This window comes from Topomyia yanbarensis, unplaced genomic scaffold (genome assembly GCF_030247195.1).
Source record: "Topomyia yanbarensis strain Yona2022 unplaced genomic scaffold, ASM3024719v1 HiC_scaffold_131, whole genome shotgun sequence".
Taxonomy (NCBI): Eukaryota; Metazoa; Arthropoda; class Insecta; order Diptera; family Culicidae; genus Topomyia; species Topomyia yanbarensis.
Window position 1 is genome coordinate 65,897 of NW_026683307.1, and position 18,795 is coordinate 84,691.

At 38.3% G+C, this 18,795-nt stretch overlaps 1 protein-coding gene across 1 annotated transcript; it reads left to right on the forward strand.

Annotated features, from left to right (window-relative positions):
* Positions 1–589: 589 nt before the first annotated feature.
* LOC131694745 (serine protease snake-like) lies at positions 590–3,050 on the forward strand. Its single transcript, XM_058983234.1, has 4 exons — positions 590–821; positions 881–919; positions 977–1,498; positions 1,559–3,050. Exons 1-4 carry the CDS (start codon positions 764–766, stop codon positions 1,885–1,887), a joined length of 948 nt encoding a protein of 315 aa, XP_058839217.1. The 5' UTR covers positions 590–763; the 3' UTR covers positions 1,888–3,050.
* Positions 3,051–18,795: the final 15,745 nt, after the last annotated feature.

The window sequence follows — 18,795 nt, forward strand, 5'->3', positions numbered from 1 at the left end:
TAAAAGCAAAGCCTAGAACTCGATAGACTTTCGATTCTTAGCGTACTTCACAATTGCAGGGCGTGTTTCAAGTTCCTATAGACACTATGAATCCTGAAACAGTGCCAGTGACAAAAACAAATTAATTCAGACAAATATTCGTGTGAATTCAAAACTCTATGAGCTTCGAAATAGTTCTGCCATAATGTTTGAATGGCTTTTTGGGTGATTATTATTTTTCAAATACATTCGAATCGTGCAAATTTCAGGATTGTACTTAAAATTCTAACATGGAACCATGCCAACAGTTTATTTTATTTGTATTCGGAACATGAAGCCTTTTAATGAGCAATTCCTCGATGGCACATGCAATCAAAGAAGTTGAAAACCACTGAGCTAGACAAACAAGCTCGGTCAGCGTGCACAATAAAAATAAACAAGTTTCCCCGTGCGCAGCCCAAAATCCCAACCACGCGCCAGTCGATGATACCGCGGGGTCACCGGAAAGCAGCAGGTACCTACATATTAATATACAACAACAGAACGGGAAAAAAATCCAAACGCCGCATCTTGAACCGGTTCTATCCTGTCAGCCGGCTGATCCGACTCGGCAGTGTTCTGGGGGATGTTCTCAGACAGAGCCGATCGTGTTTCAGTTCTATTCTGAGCGTCGCGATTGCGCGGCGTATGTTGTGCGAACGATGCGACCCTGACCGTGGCAGTGATCTCGCGATAACTCGCGACAACGAACAACGCCACAAGAGTAGCAGAGCAGTATTTCAGGATGATGTCAATGAGCTGCAGTGTGTTGACGTTGGCTCTCGTTTTCGGTGTTGTTAAAGGTAAAGTTATATCGCAATATTCTGCCTCCCACGATAAAGCGCTATTTCTACCTTTGCAGGCTTCGATTTCCCGAACGTGGAACGAATCTCGGAGAAGAGTAAGTAATACCTAGGTGCTCAAATTGACCCATCTAAGCGATGAACTCAATTTTTAGAATGTTCAGAATACCGTAAGCTGACGGTGAAAACTTCGACTCTCATCACGCTATCCCTTCGGCCGACGTCCATAGTGTACGAGGATTACAAATGTCCAAATGTGGTGGATTTAATCGTTGGCGGTGAAGCTGCCAGAAGAGGGGAATTCCCCCATCAGGCTCTCCTGGGTTATCCCGGGGAGGATGATCCTCGCAGCATTGAGTTCAAATGCGGTGGTTCCCTGATTAGCGAACGGTACGTGCTAACCGCAGCTCACTGTTCGTCCGGTGCCAAACCGACCGTTGTTCGGCTGGGTGAAAGTGATTTGAGCGATGATGATGACGACCAGGTTGATTTCGATATTGAAGACTTCATCCGACATCCGGAGTATTCACCTCGGCGTGCGTACCACGATATCGCGCTGGTGAAAATGGTGCAGGATGTGTTTTTCACCAAACTAATCAGACCGGCTTGTCTATGGGAAGGACACGACCTAAATATAACCACTGCCTATGCGACCGGGTATGGAAGGACAGAATTCGGTATGAGTTGAACGGTGTTTATATCGAGTGAGACCGTGTAATAGTGTGATTCCGTTTCAGCGGGTGCGACGTCCGACATTCTGAGAAAAGTTCAACTGGATATTCTGGACAAGTCCGAGTGCAATTCCTTCGCTACTAGCAGAAAGTTCAACCGAGGTGTTATTGACGAACAGATATGTGTTGGTAGCCGCGAAGGAGGTAAAGATACGTGCCAAGGTGACTCGGGAGGACCGCTTGAAACGGTGACCGATCATAAAGGCTGCATGTTTCACATTCTGGGAATAACGTCCACGGGCGCGGCATGCGGTTATGGGAAATCCCCGTCCATCTACACTCGCGTTGCGAGTTATATCGACTGGATTGAGTCAGTTGTTTGGAGTTCGAGTTAAGTGTGCAAAATACATGATCTATTTATTAACGAAATTCCTAACTCTGTTAGGTTGCCAGGATCGTTTACAGATGAAAAGAACGCAAAATGTGTCTTTTTTGCTTATCTCGAGATATTTCATCTCAATGCCAGATATGCAAATTACTTTGACTCAAGCGTTTGCGTCACATTTTATTCTTAGCCAGCATACCATAACGTGGGAATTCATACGATGTGATAATTATTAAGCAAATGTTTCGTGCAAAATTTGTCACATTGGAACTTCACTACAAGAAAGTGCGAATGAGATTTCTGAATTAGTCGCGTGAATGTACGATATGACTTAATATTCCAAACCAAACTTTCACACAAAATCAATAAATAGCAAAAATAGAACCTTAAAACACTACAATAATCATTCAGCAAATGAAAGGAAAAATGATCAACTGTAAACATTAGATCAACACTTAGCTAAAGAAAATATTCAAACAAATGGTAAAACAAAAACATTTGAAAATTATTATTGTGTTGCTGCCCAGCATCTATGGTATGATTCAAATACGTACATAAATTATAGACTGAGATGTATTTTAGGCTGACAAAATCAGGACATTTCTTCATTCTTTTAACCCTCAAAAAGGCAAGCTAAAATTGTGACTTCAAGAAGCATCGCTCCTAAGACCCAATGAAATCAAAAGCCTCTTTTTTGTCGCTTTATCAGTGAGAGAATCGAAAGCCCGAAAGCGCTCGATCATTTCTGTTTCAATTTACAAGTTCATTGAAACTAGAGAACTGTTACTAGCCGTGCCTCTGAGACCCCTTTCCTTTTTGAGGGTTAAATAATCCCAAACTGTTAAAATGTTTCTCATTATGCCCTAGACATATCTTCAATACTCTTTCATATTATTTAGCAGAAACTACCGTTAAGGGTTCCAGTGTAAAATTAAAATACTCATAAAAGGAGTTGCTTGAATTTGGCTTGATTCATCTGCTAGACGGATTTTCATGTGAGGTTGAGAAATTGGACAAAAAAGTTGACAAAATCGGTGTCTGGTGAAATCAGATCTTCACTATAGCTGAAATAGTAATACAACTCAAACTAATGTTAAGAATAATGCAAACGAACTTCATACTTCAAGATCAATAAAACATTCTTTACCGATTATGACCGATAGTTTCCCGATTCAATGATTCATATTCACAATTTTCATTCGCCCGAATAATCCATATGTACTTTCGTAGTCCACTTTTCCAGATATTTCGTTAGACTCGCCCTTTTTAAAACTTTTAAACTATCTGCCAGGGCCGGCAGAATACGTGGGTAGTATGGGTAGTACTACTCACTCGAAAATTGTCAAGGAGGGAATTACCCACTCGAAAGTTTAGATCAAACCAAAACCTGAAATTAACCACGTATGCGGCACACAAAATGCATTCTCGATGGGCACCAATTTCATATTTTTACAATACATTTTGACACATCTTCATCTTAAAATAAGAAGTTCAGATCGATATTAAAAAATGCAATTTTGTTCAGGCTAAAGGATGCAGTCAGAAATATTTTTTAAGACCAGATAGACAATTTGTAATTTTTTAACAAGAACAATTATTTGATTGGAAATTGAAACAAGGAGAAACACTAGTAGGCTTTTTATAAGGAAGATAAAACACATACACCAGAGGGATTAATTTCAACATCAGTAGAAAAGATCGTAGCAGAGGAGGTGAGGAGAGGGCGGACAACAATGCCAGAAACTTGCAGCATTTTGGCAAACAGAAGATCACTGACAGTACATCAAGAGCCGGATCGTCGGCTGCAGAGGTTAAAATATTCGCTCATTCTCGCGACAAGCAGTTTATCGCACAGCTTTTTCATCCTTAGTAGGCACGGACCCAACTTTTCATCTTTCAAGAAATTGCGAGAATTTGCTGACAATGCAGTATGGAAGCGTGATAATTTCGCAGCTTCGAACCTCGTGATAAATTAAGTTCAAGAAAAACCATTAATATATTACATTATAGAATTTATTTCCTCACATTATTGCAGTATTTTCATTCTAAGGATCTGTATCTACTCATTTTTGCGAATTTTCGCGAAACCATTAGTTATTCGGCAGTTTTACATTAGGCGCGAAAATATCATCTCATATTATACCGCGAAAAGATGAGATCCAATGATGTCTTGTCGAGAAAAGTTGGAGAGCAAACAATGTTACATCGTACGGTTGCTTTTTTATGGCTGGTCGAAGTAGGTGAAATATCGCCTTATTCTGTTCACGAATGCGAAAATTGTAAACTCTGGTCGGCTGGACTCCTTGAATACGCCGGGAACTCTTGGGATCAGATTTCCAGGTAGCTGTTAGCACGTCAAACAAAAGAGAAGAGATAAGTAAATTTGGATATCTACCGTGTTAAAAAACATGTATATGATAGACATATAGGAGAGATCGAGAATAACCAGAACATTTCGAACTGGAACGAGGCCGAAACGATTCATTTAACGGAGATCTGGCGCAAGAACACGCAAGTTTTGATTTGCATATTCAAATTTTAAGCTGGTTTAAGATCCTCCACCTTTCGGCTAATCTCTACTATGGATACGTAGTGGAAAACTCAAACTGTTTGTTTCAAAAAATATTTTAGTGTGTACCTGGAAATGGCACAATTATTTATTTATAATTTATCCTTATTATTTATTTTATAATTTATCCTCATTAGATTTAAACATTAGATCAGGATTTCAGCGCTCTGCCAAAGCTGACTTTTTTGTGTACGAACCAATCCGGCAAACAGTACACTACTTCATGAATAGAACAGTTCCACGGATATTCCAGATCTTCCGGAAGGCAATTATGTAGCCAAAAAAGCATGTGAAGGCCATAAGTACGAATTCATTCAAATGAGAACTCAAGATTCACAAAAAACACGTGGGGTGGCATTACGCATCTCGATTCGATCAAAATTCTATCGAATCGACCTTGTTTCGCATTATGTACACAGAAAACTTGCATTACCTAGCAGTAGGTAATCTTAAATCTGTGCATCCTACTTCCTCCAACGAAAAACGAAAGAGAGGGAGTCCAAATTTACCCAAAAATAAGGAGATATTCCCCAAAGCCGACTAAACTTCATCCCATTAATTTTGAGTAAAAAAATCATTCCCTCTCCCTTGTTTTCCGGCAGTGAAATAAGGACAGCAAATTAAAATTACCTACTGGTAGGTAATGGATTTTAAGTGTGTATTTCGAACCGAGCTCGAAAGTAAATTTTCGTTTGAGTTCGATCGAAGAAGTACTAGATTATCGAGAAGGTTTGGCATTATGGAACCATTGCTTTATTGCTGTCGACTGTCGTTCGAGATTATGATTTGTGTTTTTATTTCGGAATACTTAGAGGATATAAAATAACCAAAAGGTGTAAAAAGCTCCCACGTACTTTGAGCTACTTTATGTTATATCAATTTTCACCATAAGAACATACTTTTTTGTAAAAAGTAATACTAAATATTGATAGTAAATTATCCTACACCAAGTAATAATTAAAGGTGTTGAAACAAATCCATGGAGCAAAGTGAAGACACATTGACTTGTCTAATCGCTATTCGATAGATGTATTGAATCACAATCATTCTTGATTTCAAAGTGGTGATTTACACAATTTTATATTCGAATTGATGGATTTGTTTCCTGCTATACCTCAATTGTTTTCAATATCACAAGAATGTAGCCTTGAATTCAATGCCATACTGTGCGTTTTATACACCCAACGGATTCAAACAGAATTAAGTGTTATATCGTCATTTGTATTAAATGCATGAAAATACAAAATATTATCTTATATAGCAAAGAACTTTGAATCAAATTGGATTGCTAACAAATTTGAATGCATCAACCGATTAAAAATTATGCCATCTACAATTTCTGGAAGCACTAAATTTTATAATATTCATTTTGATTGTGTTCTCCCTACCTCTAGTTGTGTGCTACATCTTTAACAAAATAATTAATTAACATGTACACGGAAAACTTCGCAAACACGAAAACGAATTTTTGTCTTAACTATTTTAACTAAAAATAACAAAAAAGGGCAGTTTGTTCGCTATTATTATTTTCCAAAAAATTTGAAGCTAATATAAAAGCGGCTTCGAAGTTGTGTTGTTTTAAACAATTATTTGTGATACGTGAGTTTAGTTATTATATATGTTATTTAATCTAAGAATAATTGTGAATAACTCATTCTATAGATAATATATTCCATCATTCGCCTGATGTCCGAATAAGAGACACTACCAGCCAGGCATTTCGATGTTTCGGTGCTTCATCTTAAACAGCGAGATATATTAAAATTTTGTGGTAGGAAGTTCAAGAATACAGTTATACCAAACTAAAATAATGCCCAAGCATTGAAAGGAGGTGGTGAGGGTGAGTGACGTGAACAAATTATGAACATGTTTTGGTCAATTTCTTTACCACTATCACTATTTTTATTCTATGAATTTCACGCCCATCGTAAAAAAACAAAACAAAGTGTAAACAAACGATTTTGTTTACACTAAAAAAAATTCTTAGGTGGAACGATAATTATCATACAATGAACGAAAACATTACTCGTTTTCTGCAACGAAGCTTTTTCGTGCATTATAAATAGTTCGTTTCGCTCATTTCACGAACTGAAAAAATTGCATCTCTATGAACGAAAAGTTGAGTAATGTTACATATTGAATGTACGGATCATTCCACGGCAGATTTACAACCACAATTTTAATTCCTTCCAAAAAAATTTCTTTCATTCTTAGCACAACATAATTGGCATCCATTTTTTGTTTTGGCTTTTTTTTTCAAGTTATGAGTTTTTGAATTTTACGAATTGGACCATTTTTCAACCACTGATAACTCGGAAACTCTTCGTTGTACGGAAAAATGTATTAAATAATGAAAAGCGCGTTTACGCATGAGCTCACCAATAAAAATCTGATAAAGTTTTTTTGTTATTTATGTTATGAATGTTTTTGTCTGCAAATGTTAGAAGAAAATTTAAAAAAAAACATGTTTTTTATTCTATGACAACATTTATAATTATATTGAGAACTTTATTACTTTACGAAATATTTCGATTAAAGCTGGCCCATAACATGGCGTTTAATGCAAAATTGCCCCTTTTAATGTTATAATTGTAATATCTTGTTAAACATTTTCAGATCCACTGCAAAATTTTTACACAGTATGTTTAACATGATTTTTATCATTTAAAGAAAAAATAAGCAAAAATAATTGATCCAATTTTTGAACAATTAATTTTTTTATAATAATTGCGGTATATAGAAGTTGTAAAAAAAATCTCAATTTTTCCGGCAAGCTCATGCGTAAATGCAACTTTTTATATTCAATGTTTTTTTCCATGCATCAAATACTTTCCGATCTATCAGCGATTGAAAAATGTTCAATTTTTCAAACTTCAAAAGTTAAAAGCTCATAAATTGAAGTAAATATTATATTCAGCCATAACAAAAATACCTGCTAAATATTTTTAGCTAAGGAATGCAAGAAAACAATTTGGAATGAACTAAAATTTTATTTGTGAATCTGACGTTGATTGGCTCGTACGAAATGATTCGTTCTTTTCAATTGTTTTATATAGTATAAATATTTTTGGAAAGGGTAAATTTATGTTTCGTGCATAAAAGGAAAAAAATCGCATTTCCATATTACATCGGATATTTTTGGATCGATGTTTGACAACATCGATTTTATTTCAAGGTGCTCACTAGAGTGGCTCGAAAGTTACATTTTTCAGCACAGCACTTTTTGAGTTCCTTTTGTGGTCCCAAATGCCTGTGAAAAGTTTGGGAGCGGTCGGTTGCTTCCCGGGTTTGCGCATTGCGTTTAAAGTTTGTATGGGATTTTATATGGGAAAATCAATTATTTTGCATTTACGTTAATAAAGATCGCTATTTCACTCAATATGAAAAACCAGGTTTATAAAACTATAATTCAAACCTTGGTTAACAACTTTGTCGAAACCGGTAACTAGCTACGAGTTTTCAAAAAATAGTTATAACGATTTTAAAACTTATGGTTCAATCCAAATGCAGAAATTAATTATTTCTTCCAACACTGTCAGTACACCACGACACCGATACTTTAAACTTGAACAAATGAGAATATATTCATCGCAGAGACTTGGTACCTTTGAATGAAATGTTCAGAATTACTTGCTGAATAACACAGACGTAGTCAGAAAATGAAAAGATGAGGGAGGGGGGAGGCTTGTGTACTCCCCAGTTCCCTTTTTAGATAGTTTAGTATAACATAAGGAGCACATCTTGAACGCAGGATTGTACCGTCGAATTAAAAATTAATCTTACGTGTTTGAGTGCTACTATTTAAGGGCTCTACTGTTATCTCTTTTAAAATGGTACAACGGTTTATAAGTTTTACATATTTTAAAACCCTATTTCTTAGCCGTTCAGAGTCAGAATTTAAAAAAAAAATGCATATCCTTAGATTCCTTGAAGTCTCGGAATTGTTTTTATTGAAGTTTTCGTTTGAGAATCTAGGAACGAAACCTGGATAGTTACTTCAAACAAGCGTTTTTTGATGAAATTGAGTTAGGTTCACGCAAAACAGAGGTGATCTTGGTGGACTAGCAATATACTTCAGGTTAGAACCCAACGCGATTTCCAGACCTGAGTTAGTTTTTGCATCAAGCAAAAGTAACATAAATTTGTAGGTGTAAATCCTAAATATTGTAAATGTTTTTTCCCACAACAAAGATTGTAGTATGATTCATATTTGGGTCTATCAAAATATTAAGAAAGTTCAGTCGTTGACTTTTACAAGGACGTAATGATTCTTTGTCTTATACAAAACAATCTAAAAAGGGACTGGGGAGTACACAAGCCCCCCTCACCCCCGCTTCTTTTCATTTTCTGACTGCGATCTGACGTCGATGTCGGTGGTGCACCGGCAGTGTTGGAAAAACTAATCAATTTCTGCATTTGGATTTTACCATAAGTTTTGAAATCGTTATAACTATTTTTTGAAAAAGTTACGGTCTTCGGCAAAGTTGTTAACCAAGGTTTGAACTATAGTTTTATGTAGCTGGTTTTTCATTATCAGTGAAATAGGGATCTTTATTAATTAAAATGCAAAATAATTGATTTCCCCATATAAAATCCCATGCAAACTTTGAACGCAATGCGCAAACCCGGGAAGCAACCAACCGCTACCAAATTTTGCACAGGCATTTGGGACCACAAAAGGAACTCAAAAAGTGCTGTGCCCGCTTGTTTAAATCATTTTGAAGTTTTCCCATACAACCGCGAGCCACTCTAGTGCTCACTTCTATTGTATACTAGAAAAAAATGTTATATTTGCGAAACTTATCCGCATATATTTCGATAACAAGCAACTAAAAACTAAATATATTAAAACAATTCCTATATTTTAGCAAAATTGGTTTAATGAAACTTATTCGTAGCAGAATTAAAAATATTTTTTCTCAGTGTATACTCTTATTTGCGCTTGAACAGGTAGTCGAAATCTAGTACCGCAATCTAACAAGCTCGAACGCTTGGTCGAATGCGACACGTAATGCCGCAATTTAGTCGAAACGACTTCAAAACGTTTCGAATTGAGTCACTCGAATCGAGATGCGGAATGCCACCCCTGGTTCTAACAGCAACTTTATGAATTGAGCAGCTCAGCGAATATTCCGGATTTTCCGGATAGTCACTATGTGCCAGAAAGGGTCAATTTTTCTCTTGGAACTACGAATTTTTGCCAATGCAACGTGAACAAATGTTTTCGAAAAAACTATAGAATTCTAGAACTAGATTCATGAATTAGTCTGTTATACAGATGCTCCGGATCTTCCGGATGATTTTCACGTATTATTTTTTTTTTATTTCAATTATAGAGGTTTTAACCTTAAGGTCATTCGCCTCTTCGGGTTAGAAAAATCTCTTAGGAAAAATTTCTAACCCTATGTGCGGGGTCGGGACTCGAACCCAGGTGCGCTGCGTACAAGGCAATCGATTTACCAATACGCTACGCACACTCCCCCTTTCACGTAATATCTAGGGACAGCATTTGAATCAGAGTATCAATATTATTTTAGATGGGATTTATATTAGCTTTCAAGAATATTTCCAAACTTTGGGATCAGTTTCATTGAGGTGGTCAACATTGTCGCTCGTTCAGTATTTTGAGAAAAACTGTCGTACCATTGAAATCGGCATCGGAATAGTAATGCGGAATATCCAAGATCAGTAGTATCATATACAAAACCGATATGTACATTCTCATTTGTTTTGTTTGTGTTTATTATTAGTATTCGGTCAATAAACCTGTGATTTATGATGGCTGTTCTGCATACATCTTTGTATGCCAAACATGGCCCCATTCGGCACCGATTCTCACTGGTCAACCAGATTATAAACTTATGGTAAAATCCAAATCCAAAAGAAATTGAATACTTTTTCCAACACTGCCTGTGCACCACCGACATCGACATTAAAAACTTAAATAAATGAGAATATATTCATCGCCGAGGTACCAAGTACCTTTGAATGAACGAATTGCTGAATAACATGGACGTAGTCAGAAAATGAAAAGAAAATGGGGGGAGGCTTGTGTACTCCCCAGTCTCTTTTTAGATTGTTTTGTATAAGACAAAGAATCAATACGTTCTTGTAAATGTAAACGATCGATCTTCCTTAATATTTCGATAGACCCAAATATGAATCATACTACAATCTTTGTTGTGAAAATAACATTTACAATATTTGGGATTTACACCTACAAATTTAGATGTTGTTTTTGCTTGGGGCAAAAACTAACTCAGGTCTGGAAATCGCGTTGGGTTCTAACCTGAAGTAAATTTCTGGTTCGCCAACATCACATCTGTTTTGCGTGAACCTAACTCAATTTCATAAAAAAAACGCTTGTTTGAAATAATTTTCCTGGTTTCGTTCCTAGATTCTCAAACGAAAACATAAATAGAAACAGTTCCGAGACTTCAAGGAATCTAAGGATATGCATTTTTTGAAATTTTGACTCTGACTCTGAACGGCTAAGAAATAGAGTTTTAAAATATGTAAAACTTATAAACCGCTGTACCATTTTAAATGAGATAACAGTAGAGCCATTTAATATTAGCACTCAAACACGTAAGATTAATTTTTAATTCGGCGGTATAAACCTGCGTTGAATATGTGCTTCTTATGTTATACTAAACTTCTTTTCATTTTCTGACTACGTCTATGTTATTTAGAAATTCATTCTGAACATTTCATTCAAAGGAACCAAGTCTCTGCGATGAATATATTCTCATTTATTCAAGTTTAAAGTATCGGTGTCGTGGTGTACTGACAGTGTTGGAAGAAATAATTAATTTCTGTATTTGGATTGAACTATAAGTTTTAAAACCGTTATAACTATTTTTTGAAAACTCGCAGCTAGTTACCGTCTTCGAGAAAGTTGTTAACCGAAGTTTGAATTATCGTTTTATAAAGCTAGTTTTTCATATTGAATGAAATAGCGATCTTTATGAACGTAAATGCAAAATAATTGATTTCCCCATATAAAATCCTATATAAACTTTTAACGCAATGCGCAAACCCGGGAAGCAACCGACCGCTCCCAAACTTTGCACAGGCATTTGGGACCATAAATGGAACTCAAAAAGTGCTGTGCTGAAAAATGTAATTTTTGAGCCACTCTATTGGACATGGCCTGAAGGAAGTCACGACCTTCATCCATCCACTTTAACCAAGGTTTGTTGATACCCTTTGGAATTCCTAAACTTCCATTGATCCACGAAATTTGCCAATTTTGGAGTGTCCTCTGACATTAAATATTGAAAAACTCGATGAAGCTACTCGATCTTTCATATAAATATCACCTTCCAATGTCTAAGTGTTCGCCTTCTCATCACCATTCTAATCTAAGTGTTCCCTTTTTCATTACCCGGAATGGATCAGTGTGAAAAAAATCAAACTAATAGGTGTTCCTGGTAATTTTGAAAGATTTTTCAGATAAAGCACTCAGGAGTTCCCATATTTTTCCCAGGAATAGCAAGGCGTGCTTTCCATGCTCCATCGAACGGAGCGCCTGATTACGTTAATATACAGTATTATCATTTCATCGCGAAACGTCTGTTGTTTGAATGTGGATCTATGTGGATCTAACTTTAGGGCCCCATTATTTACAACGACGGCAGCTAATGGCCCGCGGTACAAAAAGGCGAATAGGTAGACGAGTCCCGTTTTACTCCTCGATTGTTGCTAAACGCAATTGCTTGGATACCACAATTTCCACTGCCTGAAGCGAAAGGTTCTGAAAGGAGCCAGCCCCGTATTTCGCAAGTAAGCCCCTCTCGGAGACTACCCCATGAATCTCTACTTCCCGGGAGGGTACGTAGACAAAATATTTCTTATAAATCGATTATTTTAAATGGCTTGTCTTTTGACCGGAAGTAGATCATCCAGTGGCCGGTTGTATTAACGTATGTGGAATGAAATTTGGACAAAATTCAAAAGGCAATTTTTTGCAGAACAAACTTTATTGAATTTTCTCTCTATACGCAAACATTTGTCAGCTTATTACCTTAATGTAAAAAAATGGCGCCCATTCGAGCAGCTTTGCAACTGTTTGCGGGAACTTTTTCCATGGCAGTCGAAAAAGTCGATGTTGGCATTTCCTTGATTTCTTTCTTAATTTTGGTTATCAGATGTTTGTTTTCGGACGAAAATGGTTGTCATATACTCTCCGTTTCAAATTAGCCCAGAAATCCTCAATAGAACGCAGTTGTGGTATATTTGGAGGGTTATCAGTTTTTTGAATGGAAGGTATGCCATACTCCTTCATTGCGTCCAAAGTTTTCTTGGCGTAATGGCTAGATGGCAGATCAGGCCAAAATACAATATTCTTGTGTTTGTGCTTCCGGTTGATGAAATCAACAACTTTTGGTAAGTAAAACTTTATATACCTATCGGCATTGACGGCTAAACCCGATTCGAAAAATATCGGCTCCGACATTCCAAGCAGGCTGATTGCAAGCCACATTAGAACCTTTTTTGGAAGTTTTGTGTGCTCTACATGCTTTACTTGATCAGTTACGCCCTCATTTGCTTCGTAATAATGATGACCTTGCCACTTATTTCCATCCAAAGTGAAATATGTTTCATCATCCAAATCATGCAAATTACATCATTTTTTGCGAAGAAAACTTTTTGAACCAGCGAATTCAAACGATGTTTCTGTGTAATTTCTTGCTCCTTAGAAAGCGCTGGTATAATTTTTCTCGATCTTTTCCTTATTCCCATTGCGGCTAAATAAGTTTTCACTGATTTCTTATCACAATTATACTTTCTGCCCAGTTCTCTGTATGATTTTGCAACTTTGTTGACAGTTGCTTTTTTCAGTTGATGTCTTACCTTAGGATCCCTTAAGCTGCATGATTTTCCAGAACCAGACATTCTGGCAGTAGTTTTTCGATTTTGGTATGTTGACAGAATGTTATAAATAGTAATGCGACTTATTCCAGCTGCGATGAAATGATTGACCACCCTTGGTTTGGTCCACTCAGGATGGTTATCAAAAAAAAATACAAATATTTACTCGTCGTTGTTCCTTGTTCGCTGCCATTTTGTTTACAAGGTATCTCCTAGCGGGTCAAAATCAACACTGGATGTTAAAAATATGCGTGCCTCGAGTATGACGTTTAGTATGATGCATTGCACAGGGTTGCAATTTTTTTTTAAATGCTGGAAGGGTTGTCCAAATTTCATTCCGCATACGTTAGATGGACATGGTTTGTATTGAAAGGAGACATCGGCATTGTCGAGCTCAGGATCGCTTCACGGTACATATATGCATACGTTTGAAGTTGGCTGAAAGCCTTCATGTATCAACCAGTAAATTGCTCAAGGAAGCACTATATTGAGAGTGGGCGAATTACCCAATAATAACAAAAGGCCTCATGATAGCCGCAATTACTCATCGACGCTCGTGTCCCAAGCTGCATTAATTGCACCATTCATACGGTGGTCTAAGCTTCCACCAGGGACGAGACTCCAGGTAACTGGTGAAATTTATGATAGTAAGTTACTTGGCAAGGACCATGAGGAAATGCGAAGAAAGCAATTATCGTCTAGAAGGGACGATAGTAATAAAACTCTCAGACGGTTGCCAAATAATACAGCATTGTGTACGTAGGCGATCCCGGCGAGGCGCAAGTACCGCCACGAAGGCCGTAAAAGAAAAAAAAATAATAATAAAGTGATCTAGCGACGGTCCTGAGAAAAAATCCAACGTAAAGGTATCCGGCCTAGACCGATACCAAATAGATAATTTTACCCGCGCCGAAAGATATAGAATTGATTTGTTTACCGGCGCAAAGGGTTTAGGATTTGAATTGTTTACCCACCCTAAAACAGTCTAGCAGGCAGGAACATAATTTGCCGGCCGTACCGAATGGACGGCGGAAGGGAATAAAAAACACATCACGGTAGGAGTGAGCGAGAAGGGTGGATAGCTAGGACTAAGTAGGTAGGTGAATAGTTAGATTAGGAATTTGTATATATAGTTTTAAGAATATGAAATTAAATCAGTCGTTCAGTCGCTTTTTTCCCATAGCAGTGATTTAGTCGTTTTTCTTTCTAAGTAGAAACCGATGACACATTTTTCCTTTGTAGTGATTCGCAGTTAAAGAGGTCCCTACCAGCGCCCAGCAGACGTCAATCAAACCAACAGAGGAGTTGGTAGTGAAGTATACTTTATCATATAATCTATTTCTTTTTCTCCTTTCCAAGGTACAACCCGCTAGGAAAACCGTAGTCATCATAAGTCGTACTTCCGGCTTATGACCTGCTAGATTTCCCTCCGGGTAAAAGAAACTTTAAAAACCAAAAATAAAATAAATTCTTTATCAAATCCATTAAGGAAGCAAGTGCGAAGCTCAGTAACACGTCGTTGCTAAGCTAGAACCAAGTCGGTTCTAAATCCCAACGACAGGCATTATTTTTACCTTCGGTAGTCCTTTATTAATCCTGAAAGGATGTCGGTCGTAGGAGATACCTTCCCACTGGTCATCACCGTCATGTGGGCTTCAGTATCCACCAAATCGCAGTTATATCGCAGTGAATGAAATATTAATGTAACGAAATTTAAAAGAACGGAGTAATTTATACTTAGCTGTATAAATGCTCTATATAGTATCAGTAATCCACAAACACATATTCGCTAAGCCGTTGGTCATACAGCCCATTAACAAGGGCTGTTTCCAAATGGCCACCAGCTATTATCAAGTAATTTTCATTTTCACTTACACACACCATGTCTGAACTTATGTCAGTATGGGTACAAATCGCTCCGAATCTTACTACCCACCTGAAAAAGTATTCCGCCGGCCCTGCTATCTGCTACTTTCGGTCTATTTATTTTATAAGGCACGGTACAGTACCGTATTTATGCATGGGCACTTTGGGCCACGGTCAGAGACCTCGGGCTATCAGGGGCACCCAACATAGGATGAATATAGAATCATCTCTGAAGGCTATGTTCCAAAAAATAGTAGCACTCAATTGTTTATAACTCTTTAGTGTGTTGGTGACATTGGATCAGTTGCTCGGATTCGCACATTGCATCTTATCGTTGTGACGTTTAAAGAGCATCAGACAATCAAGCGGAGTAATGGTAGCGGTAGGAAACGAGGCACTGAATGACCAATTTATTTGAATTTATTTTGAGCAAAAACAACGAAATTCTTTCTACAACACGTATAGCAAGGTCTAAAGGCACCCAGCAGGAGCGGCAACTAACAAGGTGGCAAGATTTGCACAAGTCACGACCCACATCTATACTCTTGAACCAAGGTTTCGCTGATACCTCGGGGGCTATCGAATGTAGCCACCTTCCTAGTTCACATTTGCTCCACGAAGTTTGACCACTTTTGAGGGTTCTCTGATGAGTAAAACTGAAAAATTAGTTGACCCAAATTGGTCTTTCATAAATGTCGCCTTCTAAAGCACCCACCTTAGCTAAAGATACCGCCTTCTCGTTGCCCGGAATGTAGCAATGAGAAGGGACCCACACCAAGGTAATCTAGAAAGATTTGTCGCACTCAGTAGCTCTCGTATTTTCCCCAAAAATACGAGGAGTGCTTTCCATGTTTCATCGAGCGCATAGCGTCAATGGAACTGAGGCTACCCGAATCGATGAAGTAATGGTCTGCGATTAATGTGTCAATGACTCCAAGGGTATACTGAATAGCAGCTATTTCTGTGGCGTAAACTGAAGCAGGGTCGCTGAGTTTCTAACAAGTGGCGAACTTTTGATTGAAAACACCGAAGCCAGTAGACCCTTCGAGGTTTGAACCTTCAATATAAAATATCTTAGAGCACCCGACTTCTCGGGATTTATTCTAGAAAATATTTGGAACCACTTCCGGGCGTATGTGGTCCGGACAAATCTCGTCTTTCATGGAAGTGTCGAAGAAAACAGTAGATTCAGAAGAATTTAAGAAATGGGAACGGTTGGGATTGTAAGAAGAAAGATTAATTTTCTGCGCCATGTAGTCAAAATACAGGGACATGAAACGGGTCTGAGAATTGAGCTCAATAAGACATTCGAAATTTTCAATCATTCACCGGGTTCAAGATATCGCATCGAATGAGCAATCGATATGAGAGCTTCCAAAATCGACTTTGATGAAATGTATGTTCGCAGCGGAACGAAAGAAGAAGAATCCGTATTTCATTACCGATTACCATTGTTTGGTCTGCTGGGTGGGCAGCCCACCATGTTCCGGTTATTGTACGAAGAAAATTGATCGCTTGTTGGCACTTCTGTTTCAGATACTTAATGTGGCATCCCCAAGTACCTTTCGAGTCGTGCCAGACCCCTAGATATTTTACTGTGTAGACTTGAGCGATAGTTTGACCCATTATAAGAAGCTGTAGTTGTGTTGGTTGACCCTTCCTATAAAATACAAACTCAAATCAAAGAACCTTCTGTGGGTATTCAGTCATTCCTGTATTACTGGAAATGAAGGGGCGGACGAATTGGCTAGAGCTAGTGCTGCGACTTACGTTCGTTGGTCCAGAATCAGTTCTCCCACTGTCGATAAGTTGGATAAAGCACAAGATTCGCTCTTGAGCTGCATAGGAACATGTGAACTATTGGAGTAGATTGCAAACTTGCGTTCAAACAAAAACTTTTCTGCCGGATGTGAATCCGAAAATGTCAAATAATTTGCTTCATTTTTCTAAGCATAACTGCAGTATTCTAGTCAGGGCACTGACTGGACATTGCAAACTCGATTATCACATGGTTATTTTCAGCGTGCTGAGTAGTATTCGTGTGATCTTTGTGAATCTGATTATGGAATTTCATATCACTTGATATGCAATGTAATGCTAATGCGTATCAGGATTTTTGGTTCTCCAAACATAGATGAACCTATGTACAGATAGCTGAAACTCAAGAATATGCTAATGTTGCTAACCCAGTATGGTGAAGAGCCATAGTTTAAGCCGTATTTGAATGACAATATCTTTTCGAGGGTGTTGTCATTCTGTTATCTCAATATTCCCTCGGGGGTTTTGATTTATCCGCTTATCGAGAAAGGAAGAATACTTCCGTATTGTCTATGTTCTCTGTATATGTGTTATTTTCCTTATCCGTAATCTTACCACTTCTCCAATCCTTTCCATCAGGAAATGATGAAAAGGCCGATCCGATCAACATCAACAAAAATAAACCCAGTAAACGACCAAGTACAACAGCAGCGAGAGCACCCAAGGGAGGCCATACCGAGCGCGAGTGGCGACAAACCAACAGGGTGCCAAGGAAAGCTAAGGCTTCAAGTGCGCACGCCGAATCAAGTATTACTCAAGACCAGCAGTCTGGGTTGCCTAAAGTGACGAATCTGAGGCAAAAAATCGAATAGCTCTACGAATTCGTTAAAAACAAGGGAAACTTGAACGGACAGATCAGGGATCTAGTGATTAGCATCCAATTTGCCGTAGCAGCAGCCGAATGCGAACAGATGGCTGAAAATATCGAAAAGACATTCAAGACCACGGAGGTAGCGAAAGCAGAAGCCTATAAAATGCCGAAGAGTGACCGGTACTCCCGTTTCGTGAAAAGAGTAAGGGAAACACCAGGAGAGGAGGAGGAACCGAAGAAGCCCAAGAAGGTCGCTGAAGGACAGCGAAACAACCGACAAATTAAAAAAGTGGAACCATAGAACCAAACCATAGAAGAGAGAAGGAAAAATCATAAAGAAAAAGATGAAATGAAGAAAGAAGACCCTCTGCCGCGCCAGGGGAGGTATAGGGGAGACGTTCTAGTCGTCAAAGCAGAAGACGGCGTGACGTACACTGTGTTCCCGAAAAGAGTGTCAGAGGATCCCAATTTGAAGGAGTTTGGGGAGAACGTAGTAAGCACCAGGCGTATTTAGAAAGGCGAGATGCTGCTCCACCTGAAGAAGAGTCCATTGATTAAGAGCTCGACCTATCGGGAACTCGTGGCAGAAGCGGTGATGGGAGGAGAAGCGAACTTGAGAGCTTTAGTTCAGGAAGCGGTGGTCGAGTGCAGGAATCTGGACAAGATCACAATGGAAGGCGAAGTGCGGTGCGCGCTAATTGTGAAATGTAACTTGGAGAAAACGTATATGTCAATCAGGTTGAGGAAGGTGTAAAGTGGCACACAGACAGCAGCGTGACGCTTATCGCCAGCCGCAGCCAACCAGCTTATGTTGACCGGTAAGATCAAAGTTGGGTGGTCGTTGTGCTCGTTACGATTTATCCCAAAAGTCACTAAACTAAACGGAGAAGTGTTTCAGTTGCCTTGGCTTCGGCCATCAGGCAAGAGACTGTGGAGGCTTGGACAGATCCGATCTGTACTGAAAATGTGGGGAGAAGGGA